Genomic DNA, 24430 nt, shown 5'->3' on the forward strand with positions numbered 1-24430 from the left:
AAGCATACACCTATGGATGAGGACAGTGGTGGGGAGGTAAGGGCAGAGGGTGGGGTGGGAACCGGGTGGAGGGGAGCTATGGGGGGAAAAAAGAGGAACAATTGTAATAATCTGAACAATAAAGATTTATTAAATTAAAAAAAAAGAATTGAAATAAGTGGATGGGGCAGGAGCAGGGGGGAGGGAGTCAATGGGGAAAATAAAGGGGGACATCTATAATACTTTCAACAATAAAGATAAATTTAAACAAACAAACAAAAGAATTGAAAGAAGGCCAATATGTCTGAAAGGGGAGTGTGATGAAAGAGGAGGCCAGAGAGATAGGCAATGGTTAGATTGCAATGTCTTTAATGGCTATCTATAGTAAGAATTTTAGTCTTTATTATAAGAGCAAAAGAAACTCCTGAAAGGTCTTAAGTGAGGTCAATAAAATTGATTTGTGTCCTGGGTGGTGTTGCTCAGTTGGTTGAGCATCCCCACATGCACCAAGAAGTGGTTAGTACTTTTACCACTTCCCAAGTTTTTTTTTTTTTTTTTTTAATGTATTTTATTGATTTTTTACAGAGAGGAAGAGAGAGGGATAGAGAGTTAGAAACATCGATGAGAGAGAGACATCAATCAGCTGCCTCCTGCACGCCCCCTACTGGGGATGTGCTCGCAACCCAGGTACATGCCCTTGACCGGAATCGAACCTGGGACCCTTCAGTCCGCAGGGCGATGCTCTATCCACTGAGCCAAACCGGTTAGGGCCCACTTCCCAAGTTTTGAAAGGTATTTTCATTAGGTACAGAGTTCTAGATTGGCAAGTTTTATTTTGCTTTGTTTTCCTTTTAGTATTTTAAATGTGTCATTTAATTGTCTTCTGGCTTCCATAGTTTTACTGGAAAAAAAATCAGCCATTGTCTTATTTTTACTTGCATATATATGGGTAACGTCTTTTTTTTCTTCTTTGGTTGTTTTTAAGATTTTCTCTCTTTTTTTAAAAAAAATTTTTATGGTTTTCCTAACACAAATACAATGTATATACAATCTGTCTATTCATATTCTTCGCTGTGCAGCCTGGCATTGGAATTAGTGACTCTGAGGCCAGCTGAGCTGCTCTTTCCACAATAGCTTTGTGGGTTTTAAGGATACGTTGTGTGCAATCTCAGCACACACAGTAAGAATTGTTACACATCAGCAGCACATCAAGTTCCTTGAAGGTGTGGACCAGAAACTTCCAAAAGCCACGGGCAGCATGTGCTTTGTTTTCTTGTTGCTCCTATAACCAATGTTGGGCATCAAGATCTGGCCCTTGAACTTCTGCACATCCTATTGTCAATGCCTCTAGCCCAGGGGTGGGCAAACTTTTTGACTCGAGGGCCACAATGGGTTCTTAAACTGGACTGGAGGGCCGGAACAAAAGCATGGATGGAGTGTTTGTGTGAACTAATATAAATTTAAAGTAAAGAGCGGAGGGGAGAGCAAGAGAACCCTCCGCTCTTTCAGCTCCACGGGCCGGATAGAACAGCCGAACGGGCCGGATCCGGCCCGCGGGCCGTAGTTTGCCCACGGTTGCGTCTAGCCTTTCACCAATTCCGCCTAATTTTGACATATTGGTTTGACTGCAGATGAACTTCTTGGTCTTCTTTTTGACAATCTTGCTTTCACAAGGGTCTGAGGGCAGCCGTGGTGCCAAGCAGGAGCTGGCTGCCACCTAAGATTTCTTCTTTTTTCTTTATTTTTTGGCAGTTTGAGTCCACTGTCCCTAGGTGTGATTTTATTTATGTTTACACTGTTTGGGATTTGCTAAGCTTGTGGAATCTGCGGGTTGACGTCTTTTATCAGGTTTAGAGATTTTGTGGCGCAAAATAGGTGATCAATAAAAATTCACTGAACTTGTAGGAAACTCTTGTTTCAGTTTCTCTCTATATATATACTGTATATGTATGTGTAGTAGGTTGGGATATAAAATATGCCTTATTGAAGAGAGTAGTCAAGAGAGTTTGAAAAATACTGGAGTTAGTCCTCTAAGGTCCTTTCCGAATTTGAGCACTTAGGAATTTCTATGTACAGCTAGTAAATTTCCACTACAACCTTTGGGAAATGACAATGTTCACAGCCTAGTGACTATATAGCAAGGCACTGATTATTGAAACATAACATTGATACCGAAAAAGCTAAACAGCATCCCTACCTGTTCTATAATAGTAGGTTAGGAAACACTAGAAATAGCAAGAACTGCTGAATGTCCCAAAATATAAAAATCTGAACTTAATCCTTCCACCAAAAAGATAACTTAAAGGCAAATGACAAACGGGAACATTTTCCAGATCCAAATTTCCCTGGTTAAAGCTTCCATTTACTCACTGAAGAAGCGAAGAGGAGTGAAGAAAGATATCGCTCAAAGTCTCTGCTGTACAAATTGTGACCTGAATGGATTTTGGGAGCAAAGACCACTTCTGAAGTATGTACGATTTCCACTCATCCACAGGCAGATCCATGGTCCTTTAGATCTACAAAATGAGTAAGAAAATAAGGAGTTCAGATTTCTACAAATGTGTAGTACAGCAACCTTTCTGTGCACAGAACTATGCTCAACCAACTAAGCCAGTGGTTGGCAAACTCATTAGTCAACAGAGCCAAATATCAACAGTACAACGATTGAAATTTCTTTTGAGAGCCAAATTTTTTAAACTTAAACTATATAGGTAGGTACATTGTTATTAACTTAATTAGGGTACTCCTAAGCTAGCCTTTGCTAAAAACATGGTATTTTGTGGAAGAGCCACACTCAAGGGGCCAAAGAGCCGCATGTGGCTAGCGAGCCACGGTTTGCCGACCACTGAACTAAGCCATTCCAGCCGGGCTATTCTTGTGAACTTTTTCAATAGTTATTTATTTATATGCTGAAGAAGGCTCTATATTCTCTCACACCAGTTCACTCAATTGACCTTTCATTTAGAAATGTTTAGCCCTGGTCGGTGTGGTTCAGTGGGTTGGGCTTCCTCCCCTGCATGGAAAGGCTGCTGGTTGGATTTTTGGTTAGTGCACATGCCCAGGTTGCAGGCTCCATCCCATTAGGGGGAGCCTGTGGAAGGCAGCTAATGGATATTTCCTTCTCATATCTATGTTTCTCTCTCTGTCTCTCTCCCTTTCTCTTCCTCTAAAAAATTCTTAAAAAAAAAAAAAGGAATATTTATTAAAAGCCTACTCTGTTCCAGGCACTATGCTAGGTGACTGACAGCCACCATCCCTGTCCCCTTAGACCTCCATCTATCCCAATTGTTCAAGCCAGAAACCCGAGGGATATCCGAGATTTTTCTTTCTTTCTTTCTTTTATTTTTATTATTATTATTTTTTAAAATCTTCACCTGAGGATATTTTTTCCATTTATTTTTATTTTTTTAAAATATATTTTACTGATTTTTTTACTGAGAGGAAGGGAGAGGGATATAAAGTTAGAAACATTGATCAGCTGCCTCTTGCACACCCCCTATTGGGGATGTGTCCGCAACCAAGGTACATGTCCTTGACTGGAATCGAACCTGGGACCCTTCAGTCCACAGGCTGACGCTCTATCCACTGAGCCAAACCAGTTAGGGCTTTCCATTGATTTTTAGAGAGAGTGGAAGTGAGAGGGAGAGACAGACAGAAACACTGATGTGAGAGACATCAATTGTTTGCCTCCCACATGCCCCTGACCAGGGCCAGGAGCCTGCAAAGGAGGTCCGTGCCCTTGACCGGAATTGAACCTGGGACCCTTCAGTCCGCAGGCTGAAGCTCTATTCACTGAGCCAAACCGGCTAGAACCCGAGATTTTTCTTTCTACTCTTTGCTGACAGTGGATCAAACCAGCAAACTTTCTGTGCACAGGTTTGTTTATATGCTGAAGGAGGATCTATATTAAGTTAACAAATATTTCTACCTCTTACATAGTTCATTACCCCCTCTTTCAATCACCTTTATTTAGTTCAAGGCCTCACCATCTCTTGTTTGGCATTCTTTCCAGAGTATCATAACAAGTCTCCTTGCCCTCCGTCCTTCGCCCTGTCCCCCAATTCAATCCATCCTCCACACTGAGACAGTTGTTAGTCTGCCTTAAATTTATCAATACTCCTAGAATTCAGGAAAGCCCAGTACAAACCCTTTATTATTTGGTTTACTTTCTAAAGCTCAAGTATCACTTTTCCTTTGCAACCTACTATCTGAGTTACTCAAAGCTATTCCCAGTTTGCCAGACTATTCTAGTTTTTTTTTTTTTTTAAAGGTGTCCAAGGTACATGCCCTTGGCTGGAATTGAACCTGGAACCTTTCAGTCCGCAGATCAACGCTCTATCCACTGAGCCAAACCAGTTAGGGCCATCTCCCTAGTTTTTGCACAGGTTACTCATTTTTCTGGGGGTATCCCTACTCTCACTTGAAGTCCACAAGGCAAATGTCCACACATCCTTCAAGATTCAGTTCAAGTGGCACCTCCTCCAGGAAGCCTTCCCTGATTTTCCATCTGTGTGATTCCAGCACACTTGTCTCTTTCCGGGGGGCCTATACCATGTCTACCTGGAGTTAGGGCTACTCACAGTGGAAGCTCCCTCGACAGACTGCTCGCCTCTGAGGTCAGGAACCGGGTCTTATTTACATTCAGAAACTTCCACTGTGCTAAGCTCAGGATCAACACACAGCATTTACTACATTGAGCAGCAGGGTATCAGCTCTAACTCTTCTCTGGGTTACCAGGCTGTCTGCCCATTAAAGGCCAAGCCGGGTATGTTCCAAGAGCCCGCCAGCAAAGTTCCCGGAACTGGTCCCGAGGGCCAATAGCAGCGTTCGCGTCACCCTTGGCGCGCCCCGCAGTTTAGCTCCCCGCCTACCGGGTCCAGCTTTCCCGGGATGCGGCCCGGAACCTGGGCTCCGGAGGGTCATGTGGGCCTCCCGCCCTGCCTCGGCCAATGCGGTGGCTGTTCAGCTCCTAGGCCCGCCCCTGAGCCGTGCGCAGGTCAGGAGGCGGAAGTGGCGTACGCGGCTCCTCGGGCCAATTGCTTTAGAGCGCGCCGGACCCGGGTAGTGAAGCCAGTGCATCAGAGGATCAGAAACGCGGGAGTTAGCGCAGCGCAGTCATGGTGGGACACCTGAGCGAAGGGGCCATTGCGGTGAGGAGACGCCTGCGAGCGGGGCTGGCGGGCCCGGGTGGCTGTGGGTCTTGGGGCTGTGCGTAGTGGAGAAGGGGGAGAGGAGCTGGGGGCGATGGGGAGAGAACGCGGGGGGTGGAGATAGCGGGGACCGGGCTGGGGGAACCGCTGGGTCATTCCCTAGAATCATCACCCTTTCTTGGAAGAATTTTTCCTATCGTCTTTTAAATATGCTTACGTTTTCCTGCTTTAGAATACGAAACAAAATAAGCTGTTGATTCCACCCCCTCCCATCCACGGCCACTCTCCTCCCCTTCATCCACAGCCAAACTTCTCCAGAGTTGTCTGTTTTCAGCTATTTCATTATCAACCCGTTAACCCACTCCAATCAGTCACCCCCTTGATCACTGGAGAAATAACGGGCTGAAATTAACAGTGCCTCTAAGTCGCTAAATCCAACGGACACTTTTTAGTTTTCAGTTTAGTAGAGTTCTCATGAGTGTTTGAGTCCCTGGAGTATTGCTTCCTTCCGGTGACACTTTTTTTTTTTGGCTCTTGTAGCTCATTTGGCTGGTCTTTCCCCATCCTATTTGCATTCCTGCTTTGTAAATGCTTGTTGACACAAGGCTGGGCTCTAGGCCCTCTTCTCCCCAAACAATCTCTTGTTAATTGCTCACAGATTTCTTGGTCCGGAGGACCTTAACTATGAAAGACAACCTCTATAATCTCCCTGCCTACCTGGTATCTCCAAGGCATTTTAAATTCAGCATGTCCCAAAGCAAATCCATTATCTTCCCAAATTAGGGCCTCTTCCTGTTCTCTATCTGGATGAATTGTACTGATGTCCTTTAAATTATGCCAGCCAGAAATTGAGGAATCATTCTTCCTACATCACCCTGAATGTCCAGTCCATCACCAAGTCACATGTACTTTTCTTCCACATATATCTCTTAACTCCATCTAGTTCTCTCCATCCATACTGGCACACTGGATCACTCAGTGGTTGAGCGTCAACCTATGAAACAGGAGGTCATGGTTAGATTCACAGTTAGGGCACATGCTGGGGTTTCAGGCTCAATTTCCAATAGGGGGTGTGCAGGAGGCGTCTGATCAATGGTTCTCCCTCATCATTGATGTTTCTATCTCTCTCTCCCTCTCCCTTCTTCTCTGAAATCAATAAAAAATATATTTTTAAAAATGTGTATTCTGAAGCAATGGTCTGCTAGCAAGCCCCATGACCTATGGCCAGGCCTGAGCTACCTGTCTTCGGTGTCCAGACTACTAGCAGATAGGAAGGCCAATTTTGGTGAGAAAATGTCTGCCAACAGTGACTGGTTTCAGAGCTCCCAGGTCTCTAGCTTTGCGCAGATGCTGCAAAATAACTTGCCAGTTCAGCCATTAACCCAGATGGTAACTACACCCAGAGCACATTCCTTGGAAAGTTGCAGCCTGTTGAATATGGCATCCAAGGTTATGCAAGTGACCGGTAATTTTCCAGAACCATTGATTTCCAAAGGTCGTTCATCAACTCAAATCCTGTTCTTTCTCCAAAACCAAAATACGTAGAAATTTATAATGAAATACAAATGTGGAGAGAGAAACGTGTAAGCCTTGTACCAGTGTGCACAAATGCAGCAGGTTCAGCTTGACCTTAAAGCAACTGTAACAATATTTAATGTTATAGGACCACATTTTGCTTCTTGTGCTGTGGTGGATACTATTCAATAAAAGAATGTCTAGTAATTTTTGACTAGATACTAGACATTATGACTATTACATTATTTAGTGGCTGGATTATATATATTTGTTTAAATAATATCGAGTTGTCTAGCAGGCTGTTAATTTACTTGCAGATCATCTGATCCGTTTGAGATGGGGTGGGTGGAGTAGATTTTACTCTGGACCTAGTTTGGTCCTATTTCTAAATCATGGCCTTTCTGAGGTGTCCACTGAATGCACCATGTTCATTGAGTTCTTTCCACTCTGGCTCGTTGGAACACAAATGTATGATAGCCTTTGTGGGCTCCAGTAATTTTTCAGCTTATAGCTTTCTTAATGCTTATTCTTTGCCTGGCCTTGTGGAGTCTCATTTTGTATATGCATAATTACAATTCAGCCGGGTAGGTTATTGTAGCTTCTCTCTGTACTAGTAGCTCCTCCCCCCAGTATTCTGTATCCACGGAGTCCAGCTAACTCACCTCCCTGAACTCTGATCTGTACTCAGTAGGATTGCCATGTTCTTCTCGGGTTCCCTTCCCTGCATGATGGTCCCCATAGTGCAGAAAGAAAGCCTGAGTGATCATAGGGCTCACCTAATTTGTCTCCCTGTTTTCAAAGATCAGTTTTGCTTTATCTGTTGTTGGCATTGAGAACAGTTTATATACTTTTAGTCCAGTGTTTTAGCTTATGTTTTGAATAGCTAATCGGGTATCATTTATTTCAGTATGGGCAGAAGCAGAGGTCAGAAAACCGATTGTTAGTTTTTCTTATGTTTATCTTTAAGTGATGGCTTTTTAAAAACAAACTAAAACTTGCTTGATAGTTTTTCTGTAGAAATTATTAATATTATTTATGTTTAGAGAGAGAATAAGGGAGAGAGAGAGAAAAGAGAAAGAAAGAGAAACGAAAACGTGAAAGTGAAACGTTGATTGGCTGCCTCCTGTATGGTCCCTACTGGGGATTGAGCCTGCAACCCAGGAATATGCCCTGACCAGGAATCATACCGGCAACCTTTTGGTGCATACCTGCGTAACACCCAACCAATAGCCACACTGACCAGAGCTGTTGAAATAATTTTTATAATTGCTAATAGAGCCGTGAAATTTTAAATTCAAAAGGTACAAATGAGGATTCAGTGCAGTCTGCCTCACAGTGTCTCCTCACTCACCTAGTTCCTCTTACAGGAGGCACCCAACAAAATAGGAATGGACTCATTTATAGAGAACAGACTGGACAGCTGTCAGAGGGGAAGGGTTGTGGGGCTGAGTGAAAAAGGTAAAGGAATTAGACAAAAACAAAACAAAACAAAAAGACCCTCATAGACACAGACAACTGCATGGTGATTACCTGAGGGAAAAGGGGATAGAGGGAAATAGAAGAAGGTTAAAGGGGCATAAATGGTGACGGAAGGAGACTTGACTTGTGGTGAACACACAATGCAATGTACAGGTGATTTAAAAAAAAAAAGAGGCAACCAGTATTATATAAGCAACTTCTCTTTAAGTGTTTATAATACTCTGTTTTAAGATTTTAGCATACTTATTTAATTCCCTAGTAATGGGCACTATAGAGAATTAATGTGTTGTTACGCGATGCCAGTATTTTAGATGTAGTGAGTGTATCCTTGCTGGTAAGCATGTATCTCACTTTTATGATTTTATAATTTGACCAGAGTGATAAAGTTAACCTAGATTTTCAAATGATAAGCCCCCCAAAAAGGCTCTTTTGACAGTGTTATGTATAGTTTATTACAAATGCTAAACTGTAAAAATATGTCCAGTTTTAATCATGATTTGAGCTCATATCTCACAAAAATCTGTTTTTACTCTTTTAGAACATAATGCAACAGGGAGAGACATCCATAAAACCCATCCTCCAAGTCATTGTAAGTAACTACATATATTTTATGTCAAGCAGTTTTTAAATTTACATGTAATTGTAAATTACATTCGGTGAAGGACATAAAGATTTGTTCACTTTAGGAAATTCTCTCCATCATCACAAAAAATAGGCCAGTTCATGTTATAACCCTGAGAAAGGAACCAGGCTTTTAAAGGTATACATATTAGGTTAGCCAGAGGGAGACCTTTGGAGATTCAAATCTGAGATTTTGCCCCTCTGTTCTTTCCACAATGAATGGATGCTGTAGTGCTACACATTATTACAACGGCCTCCTCCTATCTTTCTGCCCTTAGGTTTGTCTTGCTCAAATCTGCCTTACATATGGCCTCTCTGTAAAATGAACTTGTCTGCTTAAAATTCTTCATTAGCCCTGGCCGGTTTGGCTCAGCAGAAGGGCCGCAGGTTCGATTCAGGTCAAGGGCCCAATCTCGATTGAAGGCTGGATTCTCAGCCCTGGTTTGAGCACTTGCAGGAGGCAACCAATCCATGTGTCTCTCTCACATCAATGTTTCTTTGTCTCTGTCTCTCCCTCTCCCTTCCACTCTCTCTAAAAATCAATGCAAATAATATCCTCAGGTGAGGATTAACAAAACAAACAAACAAAAACATTTTTTGTTAACCCTATCTTTTAAGGGGTTCTCAAATTTTAGTGGGAATTTAAAAAATCAGTAGAAGCAGAATCATGGATTATACCTGCAGATTCTGTCTGTTAGCCCTGACAGTCTCCCTGTTACTCTCAAACTAGCTGTCAGTTGTCTCAAGGCTTATTTGATCATAAGGCTCTGTTTACATATTTCACTTAAAGCTGCCTCTGATTTCCTTCCAGTTGGAAGTGATGTCTCAGTTCTGCCCCATGTCATTATGTGCACACTTCTCTTATGTCTCTCGGCCTCCATCTCTACCCTCATTGTAAGCCCCTTCATGGTACGAATTTATTTATTTATTTTTTCATTTTGTATTTTTAGCGTGTTTCCTACATAGTACCTTGCATATATTAGGTACTTTGTTATATTTTTTTTAGAGTTGGTTTTCAACAAATTGGAGTTAGGGAAGAGAACACAAGAGTACTGGCAACATTTTATTCTCATCTGTTTGTTTCATAATATTAGTGGAAAGAGGTTGGTGGGACAATCATCAAAGCTAATTTTCTTTTGCTTGGATTTCAATGTTGAGTGCATGAGCAAGCAGTTCAGTTTGTGTTGATCTGATGGCAAGCCTACTCTCCTGCCACTTAGGTTTACTTATCCCTGGGGATTGGGCAGACAACCTGGCTAATGAATCGAGTTTTCTATTCTAGAGCATCCGTCCCATTACTACAGGGAATAGTCCGCCCCGTTATCGACTGCTCATGAGTGATGGGTTGAATACTCTATCCTGTAAGTATGATGTATAAATCTCGGAATTTTTATTTAAATAATGAAAGCATACCCAACATTATGATTGCAATAATTTGGGGCATTCTAGAAGTCTGTATTTGCTTGGCTATGTAATTCATTCAGACAGAATTGCACCTGGCAGAGAGCGTTCTAACAATAGACTGGATCTAGTGGAAAGCTGCCACTTGGCTTAATTAATTCTCTCTAACTGGTGCTTTATGTTTTCTTTGATTAATTTCCCTCAGGATGATATTGACATTTAGTGAATATGATGGGTTAGCTGTCCTATACTTGCCTTTTTGGGGTTTTATTTCTGTGTTGGTAGCTTTACCTGGGAGAAAGGAGAGAATTTGCAGAATATATGCTTGCTATCTCTAGTCACATGTGAAGGACCTAGAAAAGATTTTTGTCATGAAACCTGAATGATGGGAAAAAATGACTTGGGGCACTTGAAGAAATGCATACATTTCAGAGTAGCAGCAGCTGTTTAATGCACTGCAAATTATACTGTTTTTCACTCTGCAGAGTCTGTCTGACTAGTTTTAATTTCAGGAACATACTTAAGGCATTTTTCTTCGCTAGTACAGGTGTGAACAGCTTTCAAATTGTCATGGCTAAAATGTTTTGGAGACTAAAGTAATCTCTGCTTTTCAGCTTTTATGTTGGCAACACAGTTGAACACTCTTGTTGAAGAAGAACAATTGTCTAGCAATTGTATTTGCCAGATTAACCGATTTATTGTTAACACGCTGAAAGATGGAAGGTATGTGGTGTGTTTTTTCTGTTTTATTGTGTTATAGAATGGGGGCTAATTCTTGAACAGTTCATTGGTTGCCAGAATTCAATTTGGAATCCAAAAGGCAATGATGAACTTTCAGCTAAGAATGTACAGCTATTGAATTCTCTACTCAGGTGACTAAGTCCTGGCACCAAAGGGAGAGAAATATGGAAACGTTGGGAACTTCAGAGCAGGGGATTAAAGCAGAATGCAGTGATGGGTTGAACACTCTATTCTTCTAACCCATCATATTCACTAAATGTCTGTTTCTAATCTCTTCAGAAGCACTGTTTTTAGGATTCTCTCTCAAAGTATCTCAATGAAAAGGGGCCACTTATCAGAACAAAAAAAAAAGATATAATAAATTATGTAATGCAGCCCTGTTTTTGCATTCTTGAGTCTTTCATAGTAAAAACTTTATCCAGCCAATATAGAGAATGTTGAGTAACTACAGATGCTACGTTCTAGAGACACAGTGATGAACAGAACTGTTATTTACTCAAGGGTAACCATGGATAAAATAAGGCATTTTTGTTGGGGAGTGGCTTTACATTTATTTTCTCAAGTTTTTAGTTTTTAATTACAAAACACAACCAAAACACACAAGGAGCAAATATGGCAAGCATTCCCACCTTAATAAGGGTATATAATATATGTTATATTATTAGCTGTCATTTTCAAATAACTTTTTTTTACTTATATTTGTTTTATATATCTTTATTCTTTCAACCTTGATATTATTAATTTTGGATGTTTTTATAAATAGCATATAGTGTGTTTATTTAATTAGTGAGTTTATTCTGCTTAATTTATTATTGATCTTTTCCCCCTAAATTTTGTGTCTTTACTGTGTTTTTGCTTTACTGTTTTCTTTTTTGCTGCCTTGGATTGATTGAGGTTTTTAATTCTCTTTTTTTCTTCTACTGATTTGGAAGTTATACATTATATTTGTGTTTTCTTTGTGGTTATTTTAACATTAAAAAAAAATCCATATATCATGTAGTTGATCTTCACCCTTATAGAATTTTGTGTTCTTGTCATGTTTTGCAAAACAACTTTTGCAATACAAGTAATCTATCTAATAAAGAGGGAATATGCTAACTGACCATCACTCCGTCACAAAGATGGCTGCACTCACAGCTGAGGCCAAGTTCCCATAAGGAGCCTAATGAGCAATCAGCAGGGACCTGGGGCTATGCCCTCCCTTGCCCCCGTGGGGCTTGACAGGGGACCTCAGGCTGCGCCCCCCGCCCCAGTGACAGGCCAGGGGACCTCAGGCCACGCCCTCCCCCAGCGGGGCTTGACAGGGGATCTCAGGCCATGTCCCCCACCTGGTGGGGCTTGATGGAGGACCTCAAGGCACGCCCCCCGCCCCGGTCTGGGCTGGGGGACCTCAGGCCATGCCCCCTGTCCTGGTGCCGGGCCAGGGGACCTGAGGCTATGCCCCCTGCCCGGCAGAGCTTGACAATGGTGGGACTGGCCAGGTCTGGATCTAGCCCAATGGGGTGGGGGCAGCCGGGTCTGGGTCTCATGTGATTTTGAGGTGCATGTGGGTGGGTGGGGACTTGACTCTGGGTCCCATGGTGTGCCCCAGACTCTGACAGGATGAAGGTTTTCATATACATTTTACTAATTTTCTTTAATCTCTGACACTTCTATTATAGAGAAAGGGCAAATAGCAATGTTAAATTATTTCCTCTAATTAATCCCCTTTTAATGTGCACGAATTTCGTGCACCAGGTCACTAGTGTATATATAAAAGGCTAATATGCAAAGTGTCCCCTCGGGAGTTTGACCAGGAGACAGGGAGTTCGATCGCTTGCTATGACATGGGCTGACCACCAGGGGGCAGCATGGAACGAAGGAAGGCCCTGGCTGGCAGCCAGGAAGGAAGGCCCCAAGGACCTGGCTGGCAGCCAGCAGTCAGGGAAGGAAGGCCCCGGCCACTAGCCGGAAGGCCCTGATTAGCCCTGATTGCCGGCCAGGCCTAGGGACCCTACCTGTGCATGAATTTTGTGCGCTGGGCCTCTAGTATATACATAAGTTACAAGACACACATAAACATAAAGAAAAATAACTGTAATCCCACTGCCTAGAAATAACTATGATTAACATTTTGTTGTCTGTCCTTCCAGTTTTTTTCTATGAATATAAATAATGAATCTATATTTTCTTTTTAAAATACTTCATAACCACTGTGGTTTTATAATACCCCTTTTTAACTTGATAGTGATTACTTTCACATGTCCCTAGGTATACCTCTATGTTATGTTACTTAGTATGCAACTGTATGGATTTACCATAACTAAATTAACATCTAAATTGTATGTGGTATTTTACTATTGAAAAATGTTTACCAGTGTTTCCTTAAATATATCTGTGGCTCTATCTTTATATGTGTATTCAATTTTTAAGAAAAACGTCTACTTTAATAAAAATGACACATCGTATAATCTATTTAAGCCAGGGGTGGGCAAACTTTTTGACTCGAGGGCCACAGTGGGTTCTTAAACTGGACCGGAGGGCCGGAACAAAAGCATGGATGGAGTGTTTGTGTGAACTAATATAAATTCAAAGTAAAGGAGCGGAGGGGAGAGCAAGAGAACCGGATAGAACAGCCGGATCTGGCCCGCGGGCCGTAGTTTGCCCAAGGCTGATTTAAGCAATACAGGAAAAGGTACAAAGAAGGAAAAAATTGTCTAAAATTTGTACAGCCCAGAAATAAACGTCATCATTTAGTGGGCATTATTCCCAGATATCTCTCAGTGCATATTTATCAATGATTGGTGGATAGGTAGAAATATATTGGAGATTAGAATGATAATATAAATTCAGCCATGTGCCACATAACGTTTCAGTCAATAACATCACATATACAAGCGGTCCCATAAGACTACAATGGAGCTGAAAATTTTCTATCTCCTAGTGACATTGTAGCCATGGTAACATCATAGTGCAATATATTACGTGTTTGTGGTGATGCTGGTGTAAAAAAAACCTGCTCTGCTGGTTGTATAAAAGCAAAGCATATACAATTATGTACAGTATATAATTCTTGATAATAAATGACTATGTTACTTACTAATGTATTTATTATACTACTAGAGGCCTGGTGCACGAATTCGTGCACAGGTGGGGTTCCTAGGCCTGACCGGTGATCAGGGCCAATCAGGGTAGGCACTGTGGGAGGTTGGCCGCCTGGAGGAAGGGACCGCGGGAGGGAGGGACTGTGGGAGGTTGGCTGCCGGCCCCAAGGAGGGAGCTGGCCCTTGGCCTCCCTGGGAAAGGGGCCGCATCTGCCACCACTCACCCCTGGTTCCCTGTCCCAGCCCGGGGCCCAAAGGCCCCGGCGGGGTCGGGAGAGGAGGCGACGGTTGCTGGGCTGGCGCGGAAGGAATGGACGCTGCCATCAGTGCCCCGCCACTGCGTGGTTCCCTGCCCGCCCCCCCCTTCCTGCCGCGCCACCAGCATGGTCAGGGTGGGCGGCCCCTGGGGAAGGGAGAGGACAGGAGCGAGACAAACCCTTGTGTCAAGGGCTGACTTTCAATAGATTGCAGCAAGGGAGCTGCTCTGCTGTGTGTGAAACCCCGACTCAGAAGCAGGTCATCTATGAATGGTTTAGCACCAGGGGCCGATGGGGGCCGGCCGGCTGAGGGGAGGGACTGCAGGTGGTTGGTCGGCCACGGGGAGGTTTTCTGTGGGAGCGCACTGACCACCAGGGGGCAGCTCCTATGTTGAGCACCTGCCCCTGGTGGTCAGTGTGTGTCATAGTGACTGGTCGACCCATCGTTCCGATCCTTCGGTTGTAAGGGTTGCTTAGGCTTTTATATATATAGATACTTTTTAATCATTTTGGAGTGTACTTATAAAAGAAGTTTGCTGTAAAACAAACCTCAGGATTGCTTTGGCTCTTGATTGCATTATTTTTTCCTATGCTTGACTTGTGTTGTTGTTGTTGTTTTTTCCGATTGCTTTTCAGAGAGTGGAAGAGGGAGAAACATCGATGTGAAAGAGACACATCGACTGATTGCCTCCAGAACGAGCCCAATGGGGGTGGGAGCAAACCCATAATCTATAACCCTTGACTGGGAATCAAACCCAGGACCTTCTTGTGTGGGCTGACATTCTAGCCACTGAAATACACTGGCCAGGCTTACCTTGTGTTATTTTAATTTTGGCCCCTAAGCATAGAAAATCCATGCTAATGTTGTCAGCAGAGACCATATCGAGAGATTGACCTGGAAACAATTAAAATTGATTAAGGACTACGAAGGTGGACAATCAGGATGATTATTGCTCACCAGTTAGGCATGTGCCATTCCACCATAGGTATGATCTTGAAGAAGACGAATAAAGTTATGGAAGCTAAAGGATCTGCTTTGTTAAAGGCAACAGGAGTAACAAAAATTAGAGAAGGGCCTATAACAGACATGGAGAAATTTCTAAGGACTTAGATTGATGACCAGACACAGAAGTGTATTCCCATCAGCACCATGATGATCAGCCAAAGCAAAAAGTTTGTGACATTAAAGGAAAAGGTTAGGCCTAGAGAGCCAACATGGCAGCGCAGGTAAACTCGCCACCTCTCACAACCACATCAAAATTACAACTAAAGTTCAGAACAACCATCAGTCAGAACCACCTAAAATTTGGCTGAATGGAAGTCCTACAACTAGAGAAGTAACGAAAGTACATCGAGATTGGTAGGAGGGGCGGAGGCACAGAATAGGCTGGTCTGACACCCACGTGTGGTGTTTTTTTAATTGAGTGGGATATCTAGGCTGCAGAGGTCCCCATGAGAAGCAAGGGGTTCCAGTCCCACACCTGACACCTAGCCCAGGATTCCAGAGCTGGGAAGAGAAGTCCTGTAACTTCGGGCTGTGAAAACCAGAACATTGTGGCTAAGTGACACAGAGGCTACAGGAGACCCTTTAAGAAGACTTACTTGGACTCAATCCCTCTGGCTCCAGCTTTGGGGGACCCAGGGACATATGGGGGAGGAACTGGATTGTCCGGTATCAGGGCAGGAATTCGGGGGCAGCTTCCTACCAGATGGGAGTGTTCGCAGGGGTCATTGAGATGACCTTATTCTGGAAACAAATGCCTGAAAGTGCTTTCATCCATAAGGAGGCCAAGTCAGTACCAGGTAGGTTTGAAATCTTTTAAGGACAGAATAACAATTTTGCTTGTGAGCAGCATTGCAGGCTACACATTGAAACCCTTTGTGGGACAGTGAGAACCTCAGAGCCTTCAAGCATATCAGTAAGTGCACACTGCCAGTGTACAGACAGGAGCAATAAGAAGCCGACTGGGGGCAGCTCCTGTGTTGAGCATCTGCCCCCTGGTGATCAGTGCGTGTCATAGCGACTGTTCGTTCTGCTGTTCGGTCGATTTGCATATTAGGGTTTTATTATATAGGATGCTCCTGAATATCCTCTTTTCATTGGTAGTCTTTTTTTTTTTTTTTTTTACTCTAAGAGAACATTTATTGGATAAATTATAGATTTAGGAAAAGTAATTCCTAGAAGAAATGGACTTCGGAAACGAGTTTAGGAGGTAAAGGAAGGGCCCTTGGAGCTTGGGAGTGAGGAAGCTAATGGTAAGGTGCCTGGGGCTGGGATGGGGAGGGAAAAGGGGAAGGGAAAGGCACGTGCATGCTCCCAGGAGGGAGAGCTTTATTGGTGGCATTGATACAACATCAGAGTGGTGTTGCTCCCTCCAAATTCCACCTCAGACCCAAGCAATGGAGGAATGAGTTATAGCAGCTTTTAAGGCCTGCCTGAGGAGGACCTTTGCCCAGGTATGGCTACAACTGAGGAAGACACTGCTGCAGTTTTGTAAGGAAGAATTGCAACGTCTTATGACTGCATCAGGAACCTTGCTTGGGCTTGAGGTGATGTCACCAAGCAGTGTATAAATGGCATCTGGAAGAAGACACACAAGAGGTTCATTTATGACTTCAAAGAATTTGCCAAGGATGAGTAGGTTGCAAAAACGATGCTGTGGTTGAGATGGCAAACAGCTTTAACCTAGTGTGAGGATGAAATTGAGGAGCTTCTAGAGATGGTTCCTGAGGAATTGACTAATGAGGAGTTGTTAGAACAGAAATGCATACCCGAAGAAGAGGCAAGGGAAAGGAAACTGCAGAAGGAAAAGAAGAACCCCCAAGAAAATGTAGTGAAGCCCTGGCTGCTGTGGCTCAGTTGGGCGTCGACCTGTGCACCATCCCATGCACCGTGAGGTTGCTGGTTCAATTACCGGTCAGGGCACATGCCCAGGTTGTGGGCTCCATTCCTGGTAGGAACATGCAGGAAGCAGCCAATCAATGATTCTCTTTCTTAAAATCAATAAACTACTCTGAAAGTAAAAAAAGGAAAACTTAGTGAAGGGTTTAGCAGAAGCTTTTGTAGATTTCAATGAGCTCCTTAAAAAATTTGAAAACATGGACTCCAACACCGAAAGGTTTTTGTTAATAGAGAGGAATGTTCATGGTGCATTATCTGCTTACAGCAATTCTGTGATGAAAAAAAACAAACCACCATGGACATAGTCTGAAGAGTGACACCCCCTCAAGAAGAGCCGCAGGCGGGTCCTTCAGGAGGTGTTCCAGAATAAGGCATTGTTCTCATGGGAGATGACAGCTCCCCTTGTCATGGCCCTGAAGACCTCCCAGTGGGACAAGATATGGAGGGGGAAGACTGGGAGATTGATGATCCTGACCCTTGTAGGCGTAGGCTAATAATGTGTGTGTTTGTGTCTTAATTTTTTAACCAAAAGTTTAAAGTTAAAAATTTATTTTTAAAAAATAGAAAATAGCTTATAGAGTAAGGATATAAAGAAAGAATATTGAGTGTTGGGATGTAGAAGAGGTTATAGGGTGCATAAATGGTGGTAGAAGGAAACTTGACTTGGGGTGGTGAACACACAATACAGTGTACAGATGATGTGTTATAGAATTGTACACCTGAAACCTATATACTTTTATTAACCAATGTCACCCCAATAAATTCAGTCAATAAATAAACAATACAGTAAGTACCATAAAATATACACATACTAGATTCAGAGAGAGTTACAACTATTTCCCACATGCCTTCTCTAATATATAAAGGGAAAGAAAGTGGAGACTATAGCTGCCAATGCTTAAAATTATAATGTGCCAACGTGAAAATGCTCATTATAAGGTCCCAATCTGCATATATCTGCCAAATTTGTTATTGATTGCATTTCTGTTCCCATGATGATGTCTCTTTAGCTCTCTTTAAAAGTGAGGTGATTGTTTAATTAAGGGATAATCATTTCCCAGTGTGAATTACTCACACATGATATAATTTTTATCAACCCATGATGTACCTCACCATATGCACAGGGACCAAAAGTGACTGTTGAGTCCTGAACCAGGGACCAAAGGTGACTGGGTTAAATGGAAACATTGATTTTATTAAATAATGGGATTATAGACTAATTTTTTTTTTTTTGCCCTTGTTTCTTGCTAATTTTTTATAATAAAGTAAAATGAATATATTTTTTAAGAATTTCAAGCCTGGAGAAATATTTGTGATTTGATCATATTTATACTTGTATTCTAAGAAACATTTTGCTGTGATGATGGTGAATAATAAATATTAAATGATAATGGAGAAAAAGAAAAATGTTTTTGTACAGCTATACAATGAGTTTGTTTTAAGCTGTTACCACAAAATAGAATAGAAAAATAAATAAAAATTTTAAGTTTATGAAGTAAAAAAGACAGGTGTGTAGTAAGCTATACAATCTAGGTTTATGTAAGTGCATGCTATGATGTTGGCACAACACTGAAATGACCTATCAATGTATTTCTCAGCACATTCCCCTTGGATAAGCCACGCATGACTGTATTGTTCTTGCTCTCTTTCTGAATAATTCAGTCCAAAAGCTTTTAGGTGGGGCCAAACAAGGTAGATGTGTACAGGGGAGGGGGTGGTGGTGGTGGCCTGGAACCAGGTGTCAGAGCACAGAGGGAGGAGGGGGTCTTGTGGGCTGGCACAGGAAGTTGGAGCATGAGCAGGTAATAACCGAGAGAGGGTGGCTGCAGCTCAGTATGGGTTGTCAGAGCCTGAGTAGGGTGAGGAAGAGTCTGAGCCGCCATTGAGTCCTCAACCAGTGAAGAGGGCATTTGAGGATGTGGGAGTGGAGGGACAGCAGCAGGTTGTTGAGACTGAGTGGGGTGAGGAGGGAGTCCGAGCAGGATAAGGATGGTATCTGCAGATGGTGACAGCCCAGCTTGAGATGATAGAATCCAAATGGGGAGAGGAGGGTGCTTGTTTTTAATGGGGTGGAGGTGGCCTAGAGCCACAGATGAGAACACAGACATTGTGAGGAAGGTAGTGTCCCTGCGTGCAGTAGTGGGGGTGATGACAGGAGATTGGTTATGTATGGGGGAAATTGATCTAATAAATATATTGTGGACAATGGAGGCCAATCAAGGGAGAAAAAGCTGTGATGTTGGATTGAAATTGGAGGTATTGGTAAGCCCGAGGTTTTCAGTATACTGTCAAACCTCTGTTCTCCCATCTCGAACAATTCTGACCTCTGACCTTTATTTCCAGGGGATGGGGTTGGGAGGATGTCTGTTTTAACTTAACCCTTTCATGCTGATACACTAGCGTGACAAAAACCATCTCCCAGCTCACAAAGGAGAGAATGGGCCAGTTTACAGCTATACCTTGCCTTCCTAACAACTCAATAAATTGTTCTATGAATATTTTTCTATGTTTGTTTTGAATTTTAAAACAGAGGCCATCAAGAATGCTAATGTTGCTAAGGTGTGAAAGAAACAATGATCACAGGCAGTGATCACAAGAGGTAGGAAACTTGTTGGATAAAGGAAAAGCAGTTAGCTGGCGACAGCATAAGTGAGAAAGCAAAGATGCCGTGTGCTGACTTCCTAAAAGACACCCCTGTAACCAGTCCTGAAAATGACTAGTTTAAGGCCAGTTGGGGTGGTTTGATAAATTTAAGAAAAGTGTTTGTTTATAGATAAAACAGTGCATTACACACGTACGGCATATAAGAAAGGTTAAAACGGAATCATTTGGGGTCTGGAATGAATTAATTCAATTTACATTATTTCTAATGGGGAAAAATAATTCTGCTTTTGAACAAATTGTTTCTCGAACAGCCTGCTGGAACGAATTAAGCTTGAGAAATGAATTGAATACTGAGGTTCCACTGTATATTGATAGATACAGAAAGTTATAAATGTTTAGTTTGCATGTGTGTATCATATATATATGTATATATAGTTTGTGTGTGTTTCTAGATCTCTCTATTGAGAGGTTTTGGAGCAGCAATACCCTCTTAGCTAAGAGCCCACTTAGCACTCAGATCTTGGTTTTTGAATGTCATTTTATACAAACAGAATCAGGGCTTCTAGGAGGATGGCCTATTACAGGCTTGGAAATTACAAGATGAGCCTGAAATATCTTATTGTGCCAGAAATTAAGTAAGATGGGGCCATCAAAAGGACAGAGAAATTATCTTGCAGGGTCTTAACACTTGCCAAATCTAGGACAATTTTAAAAAAATCAAAATAAGTATAGTAATAGATTGCACCCTATTGAATCAAATAGGAAGGAATTTCTAAATCCATACTGAGTAAATGAATATATGGCTGAAATTAGAAAGCTTTTTCTTACAACAAGGCCATTTAACAAATGTAGGAGGAATAATGGAATTAGAATATCATAGTTTGGCGACCATCATAGTAATAATTCAGGGAACAGCAGCAGGTGCTCTATAAGCTTCCTGTGGCTGCTGTGGCAAATTACCACAAGCTTGGAGGTTTAAAACAACAGAAATTTATTCTTCCTGGAAGTCAGAAGATGAATCCGTTTTACTGAGCTGAAATCACCGTGCCGGCAGGGCCACACACTCTCTGGAAGTCCTGTGGGAGAATCCATTCTTCGCCCCTTCCGTTCCTGGTGGTTGCTAGCATTGGCTTAGGGCTGCATCACTCCATTCTCAGCTTCCGAGGTTACATTGCCTTCACTTCTGTCTGTGTTAAACGTGCTTCTGCCTCCCTCTTGTAAGGATACATGTGATCACTTTAGGGTTCATCGGATGATCCCGGATAATCTCACCATGTCAATCCTTAACTTAATCACACCTACAAGGTCTTTGCTTTGCCATATAAGTTGACAGTCACAAGCTCCAGGGATTAGGAGATGGCTGTCTGTCTTTTGGGTGGTGCATCATTCAGCCTACCACAGATGCTGAAACAATGAGTGAACGTGTGCTTTGTTTTGTTTCTTTTTTTATTAATTTTGGAGAGGAAGGGAGAAGGATAGAAACATCAGTTATGAGAGAGACTCATTGATCGGCTGACTCCTGCATGCCTAACACGGGATCGAGCCCACAATCCGGGCATGTTCGGGAATCGAACTGGGACTTCCTGGTTCATAGGTCAACATGTAACCACTGAGCCACTCTCGGCCAGGCAAAAGTGTGTTTCTTTTAATTGATGTTACAGAGAGAGAGAAACACCGATTTGCTGTTCCACTTTTACATTCATTGGTTGATTCTTGTATGTGCCCTGACCGGGGATCAAACCCAAAACCTTTGGGTATTGGGACGATGCTCTGAACTACCTGGTCGGGGCTGAAACAATGGGTGGAAGTTTGATGAGGAGCAAGTTATAGAGGGTTAAAGTACCTCCCCACACATAATTATGAATTGTAAAGGGAAAAGTGGCACCTTTACAGCGGGGAAACCTGGCAAGACAGCATCCTATTCCCATGATTAATGTTAACATGACCAGTAACAGGACAATCGTGTAGGAATCGTGTATTACCTGATAGGATGCAATGAGAAAAACACAGCTTCACTGCTATTATATTGCCAAAGATGTATAATCTGTATCTAATCCTGAAGAAGCCTTAGGTAAATTGAGGGACATTCTGCAAAAATAACTGGCCTCTCATCTTCACAATCTTAAGCATGAAAATAAAAGAAAGACTGAGAAACTATTTCAGATTGAAGGAGTCTAAAGAGAGATTATAATTAAATATAACAAGTGATCCCAGAATGGATCCTTTTGCTTTTAAGGATATCATTGAGACAATTGATGAAACCTGAATGGGTTCTGTATTCAGTATTAACTGAAAGAATTCTTTATATTTCCAGCTCAATAAATTAACCAATCTGTGTCTCAGTGCCAATTGTTCTTATTTTTTCCCCTGGTACATGATATGCCCTTTCAGTCTGTAGGTTCATTTCTTTCTTTTCGAAGAAATTTTTCTGTGTGTTATCCCTTAATTTTTATTTCACTTGAGTTCCAGTTTTTATTTATGTTGTGGATAACTTTGGTGTTTTTTTTTCTGCCGCATGCATTCGATAACCTCAAGATTTTCTAACATATAAGTTCAGTTTTTAGCTTTCTTCTGTTCCTTGAAGTTTATAATTTAAATATTATCTATAGAATGGCATTACTTTTGTTCTTAGTTTTTTTCCCTTAGCTTTTCAAGCTCCACCTTTTTTTTCAATCTTTTGTTTCATCTCATCTTTTGACTTATCTTATTGACTTTTTAGTCTTAATTTTGCAAACCACTCTTGAGAAGTATTATTCCCTTCCTTGGCCTATGTTCTAGATTGGATTCTTTATTTGTCTCTGTTTTCTCTCTTCCTTTAATTTTTATACATTGTGGTGTGTTGCATTGTTGCTGTGTCATTTCTTTTTATCTTGTTTATGCTTAATGTGGACAATTCTGTCCAGACTTCATATTTTCTCTGACTTGTCTAGGGTAGGCATAGCTCCTTGCCAACCTTCCCACTTGGGACCTCTTATCTTCCACTCCACGCTACTTTTGAGTACTTGAGTATGCTTTCTATCCACTTCTCTGTCCTCTAGGTTGTAGGAGAGGATGGAGAGCTTTGCTGGGGTTGAGTACAAAAACCCAGGCTTCATTCTCTCCAGTCAGGGATAGAATTCCATTCCCATGGGCTTTGCCTTATTCCACTTAACCTCAGCATGGTGGCATGCCTGTGTTCTCTCCTGCCTGTGCTGGGAGCCTGTATGCGTACATCATGGTTTATTTACTCCTTACCTTTTTGATGGTCATTTAGGTTTATTCCAGGCAGAGCTTTAACAATCATCATTGTATATTACATGTTCATGCTATTATTTCTGAGTAGATTATACTAGGAATTTGTATTGTGGGGCCAAAGAACATCTGTTGTAGAGAGTACACCAATTAACATACTCATAATGTTTTGTACATGTTTCTGTTTCTGAATAGGCAAATCCATAGATACAAAAGTTAGATTTGTGGTACCCAAGGGCGGGAGATGGAGTGTGACTGCCACAGGGTTTCTTTTGTGGGTGAATTAGGTACTGTTGATGCTTGTACAATTCTGAATATACTAAAAATGATTGAATTATACTTTTAAAGGTAAATTTTATGGTATGATATCTTTATTTTTTAAAAATTTTTATTGATTTTAGAGAGAAGGGAGAGGGAGAGAGAGATAGAAACATCAATGATGAGAGAGAATCATTGATCAGCTGCCTGCTGTATGCTCCCTGCAACCCAGGCATGTGCCCTTGACCGGAATCGAACCCAGGACTCTTCAGTCCACAGGCTGACACTATCCACTGAGCCAAACTGGCTAGGGCTGGTATGATATCTTTAAAACTTTTATTTAAAAAATGAATGCTGGTTTCCCTTTAACCCTGTCAATATATTAGGTATTTCTAATTTTTAAAAATATTGCTAATCATTTTTAAAATTTAAATTTTTATTAATGAGTTCAAGCATCTTTTCATGTATTTATTGACTTTGTAGTTCTTTGTATAGCATTTTATTATATACTTTGTTCATGCTTTTTGTGGGGGGGGGGAGGAACTGTGATACTGATTAATTTTTTGTTAGTGGTTTCAAATATTTTATCCCGCTTTATTATAGTCTGTTTATGGTATCTTGTGACATGGAATTAAATACTTCATCTGCGGCTTATTTTTACCTAGAATATGAAGGAGGAATTAGCTTAATTTTTTTCTAAATGGATAGCCCATATCATGAAGGGCCTATAGACCCTAGTAAAGAGTTTAGGTTTTATTCTAAGTGTGATGGGAAGCCATGGGGTGTTGAGAAGGGTAGCAGTGGTATGATCTGTTTTAAGTTTTAAAAAGTTTCCAAAAGGTTATTCTGATAGCTCTGTGGAGAATTGATGGTTGGTGGCAGAAGTAGATACAGAGAGACTGGTATTTCATTTATTTAATTTATTCTGAGTTTGCCATCTTTTCCATTGATCTGTTTGTCGATTCTCTGTCAGTGCCATGGAGTTTATATGCCCTTTTTTCCCTCTTTTTTTGGTAACAGCTTTTTTAAAAAAATACATTTTATTGATTTCTTACAGAGATGAAGGGAGAGGTATAGAGAGTTAGAAACATTGATGAGAGAGAAACATCGATCAGCCGCCTCCTGCACACCCCCTACTGGGATGTGCACGCAACCAAGGTACATGCCCTTCACCGGAATCAAACCTGGGAACCTTCAGTCTGCAGGCCG

The 24430-nt window shown here is 41.8% G+C and overlaps 2 protein-coding genes and 1 pseudogene across 3 annotated transcripts in view; 1 reads left to right on the top strand and 2 right to left on the bottom strand.

Moving 5' to 3' along the window:
* The window catches only part of SMYD4 (SET and MYND domain containing 4), a 39173-nt gene extending 34387 nt beyond the window's left edge, over positions 1-4786 (bottom strand). Inside the window, exons 1-2 of the mRNA XM_080679515.1 lie at positions 4560-4786; positions 2350-2495 (exon numbers count right to left, since the gene is read on the bottom strand). Of these exons, the coding sequence (XP_080535641.1) occupies positions 2350-2483 (134 nt within the window). The 5' untranslated portion in view covers positions 2484-2495; positions 4560-4786. The remainder of the gene's footprint in view (positions 1-2349; positions 2496-4559) is intronic.
* LOC308254270 (large ribosomal subunit protein eL32-like) lies at positions 1035-2170 on the bottom strand (annotated as a pseudogene). The gene is made up of 3 exons: positions 2152-2170; positions 1573-1747; positions 1035-1326 (listed from the first exon to the last, which is right to left on the bottom strand). The product of its transcript is annotated as a large ribosomal subunit protein eL32-like (transcript).
* Positions 4787-4958: 172 nt separating the features above from the next.
* Positions 4959-24430, top strand: part of RPA1 (replication protein A1) — a 60320-nt gene continuing 40848 nt past the window's right edge. Inside the window, exons 1-4 of the mRNA XM_080681530.1 lie at positions 4959-5129; positions 8662-8712; positions 10027-10105; positions 10760-10868. Of these exons, the coding sequence (XP_080537656.1) occupies positions 5097-5129; positions 8662-8712; positions 10027-10105; positions 10760-10868 (272 nt within the window). The 5' untranslated portion in view covers positions 4959-5096. The remainder of the gene's footprint in view (positions 5130-8661; positions 8713-10026; positions 10106-10759; positions 10869-24430) is intronic.

The sequence above is a fragment of the Plecotus auritus genome, assembly GCF_963455305.1.
Source record: "Plecotus auritus genome assembly, chromosome: 7".
NCBI lineage: Eukaryota > Metazoa > Chordata > Mammalia > Chiroptera > Vespertilionidae > Plecotus > Plecotus auritus.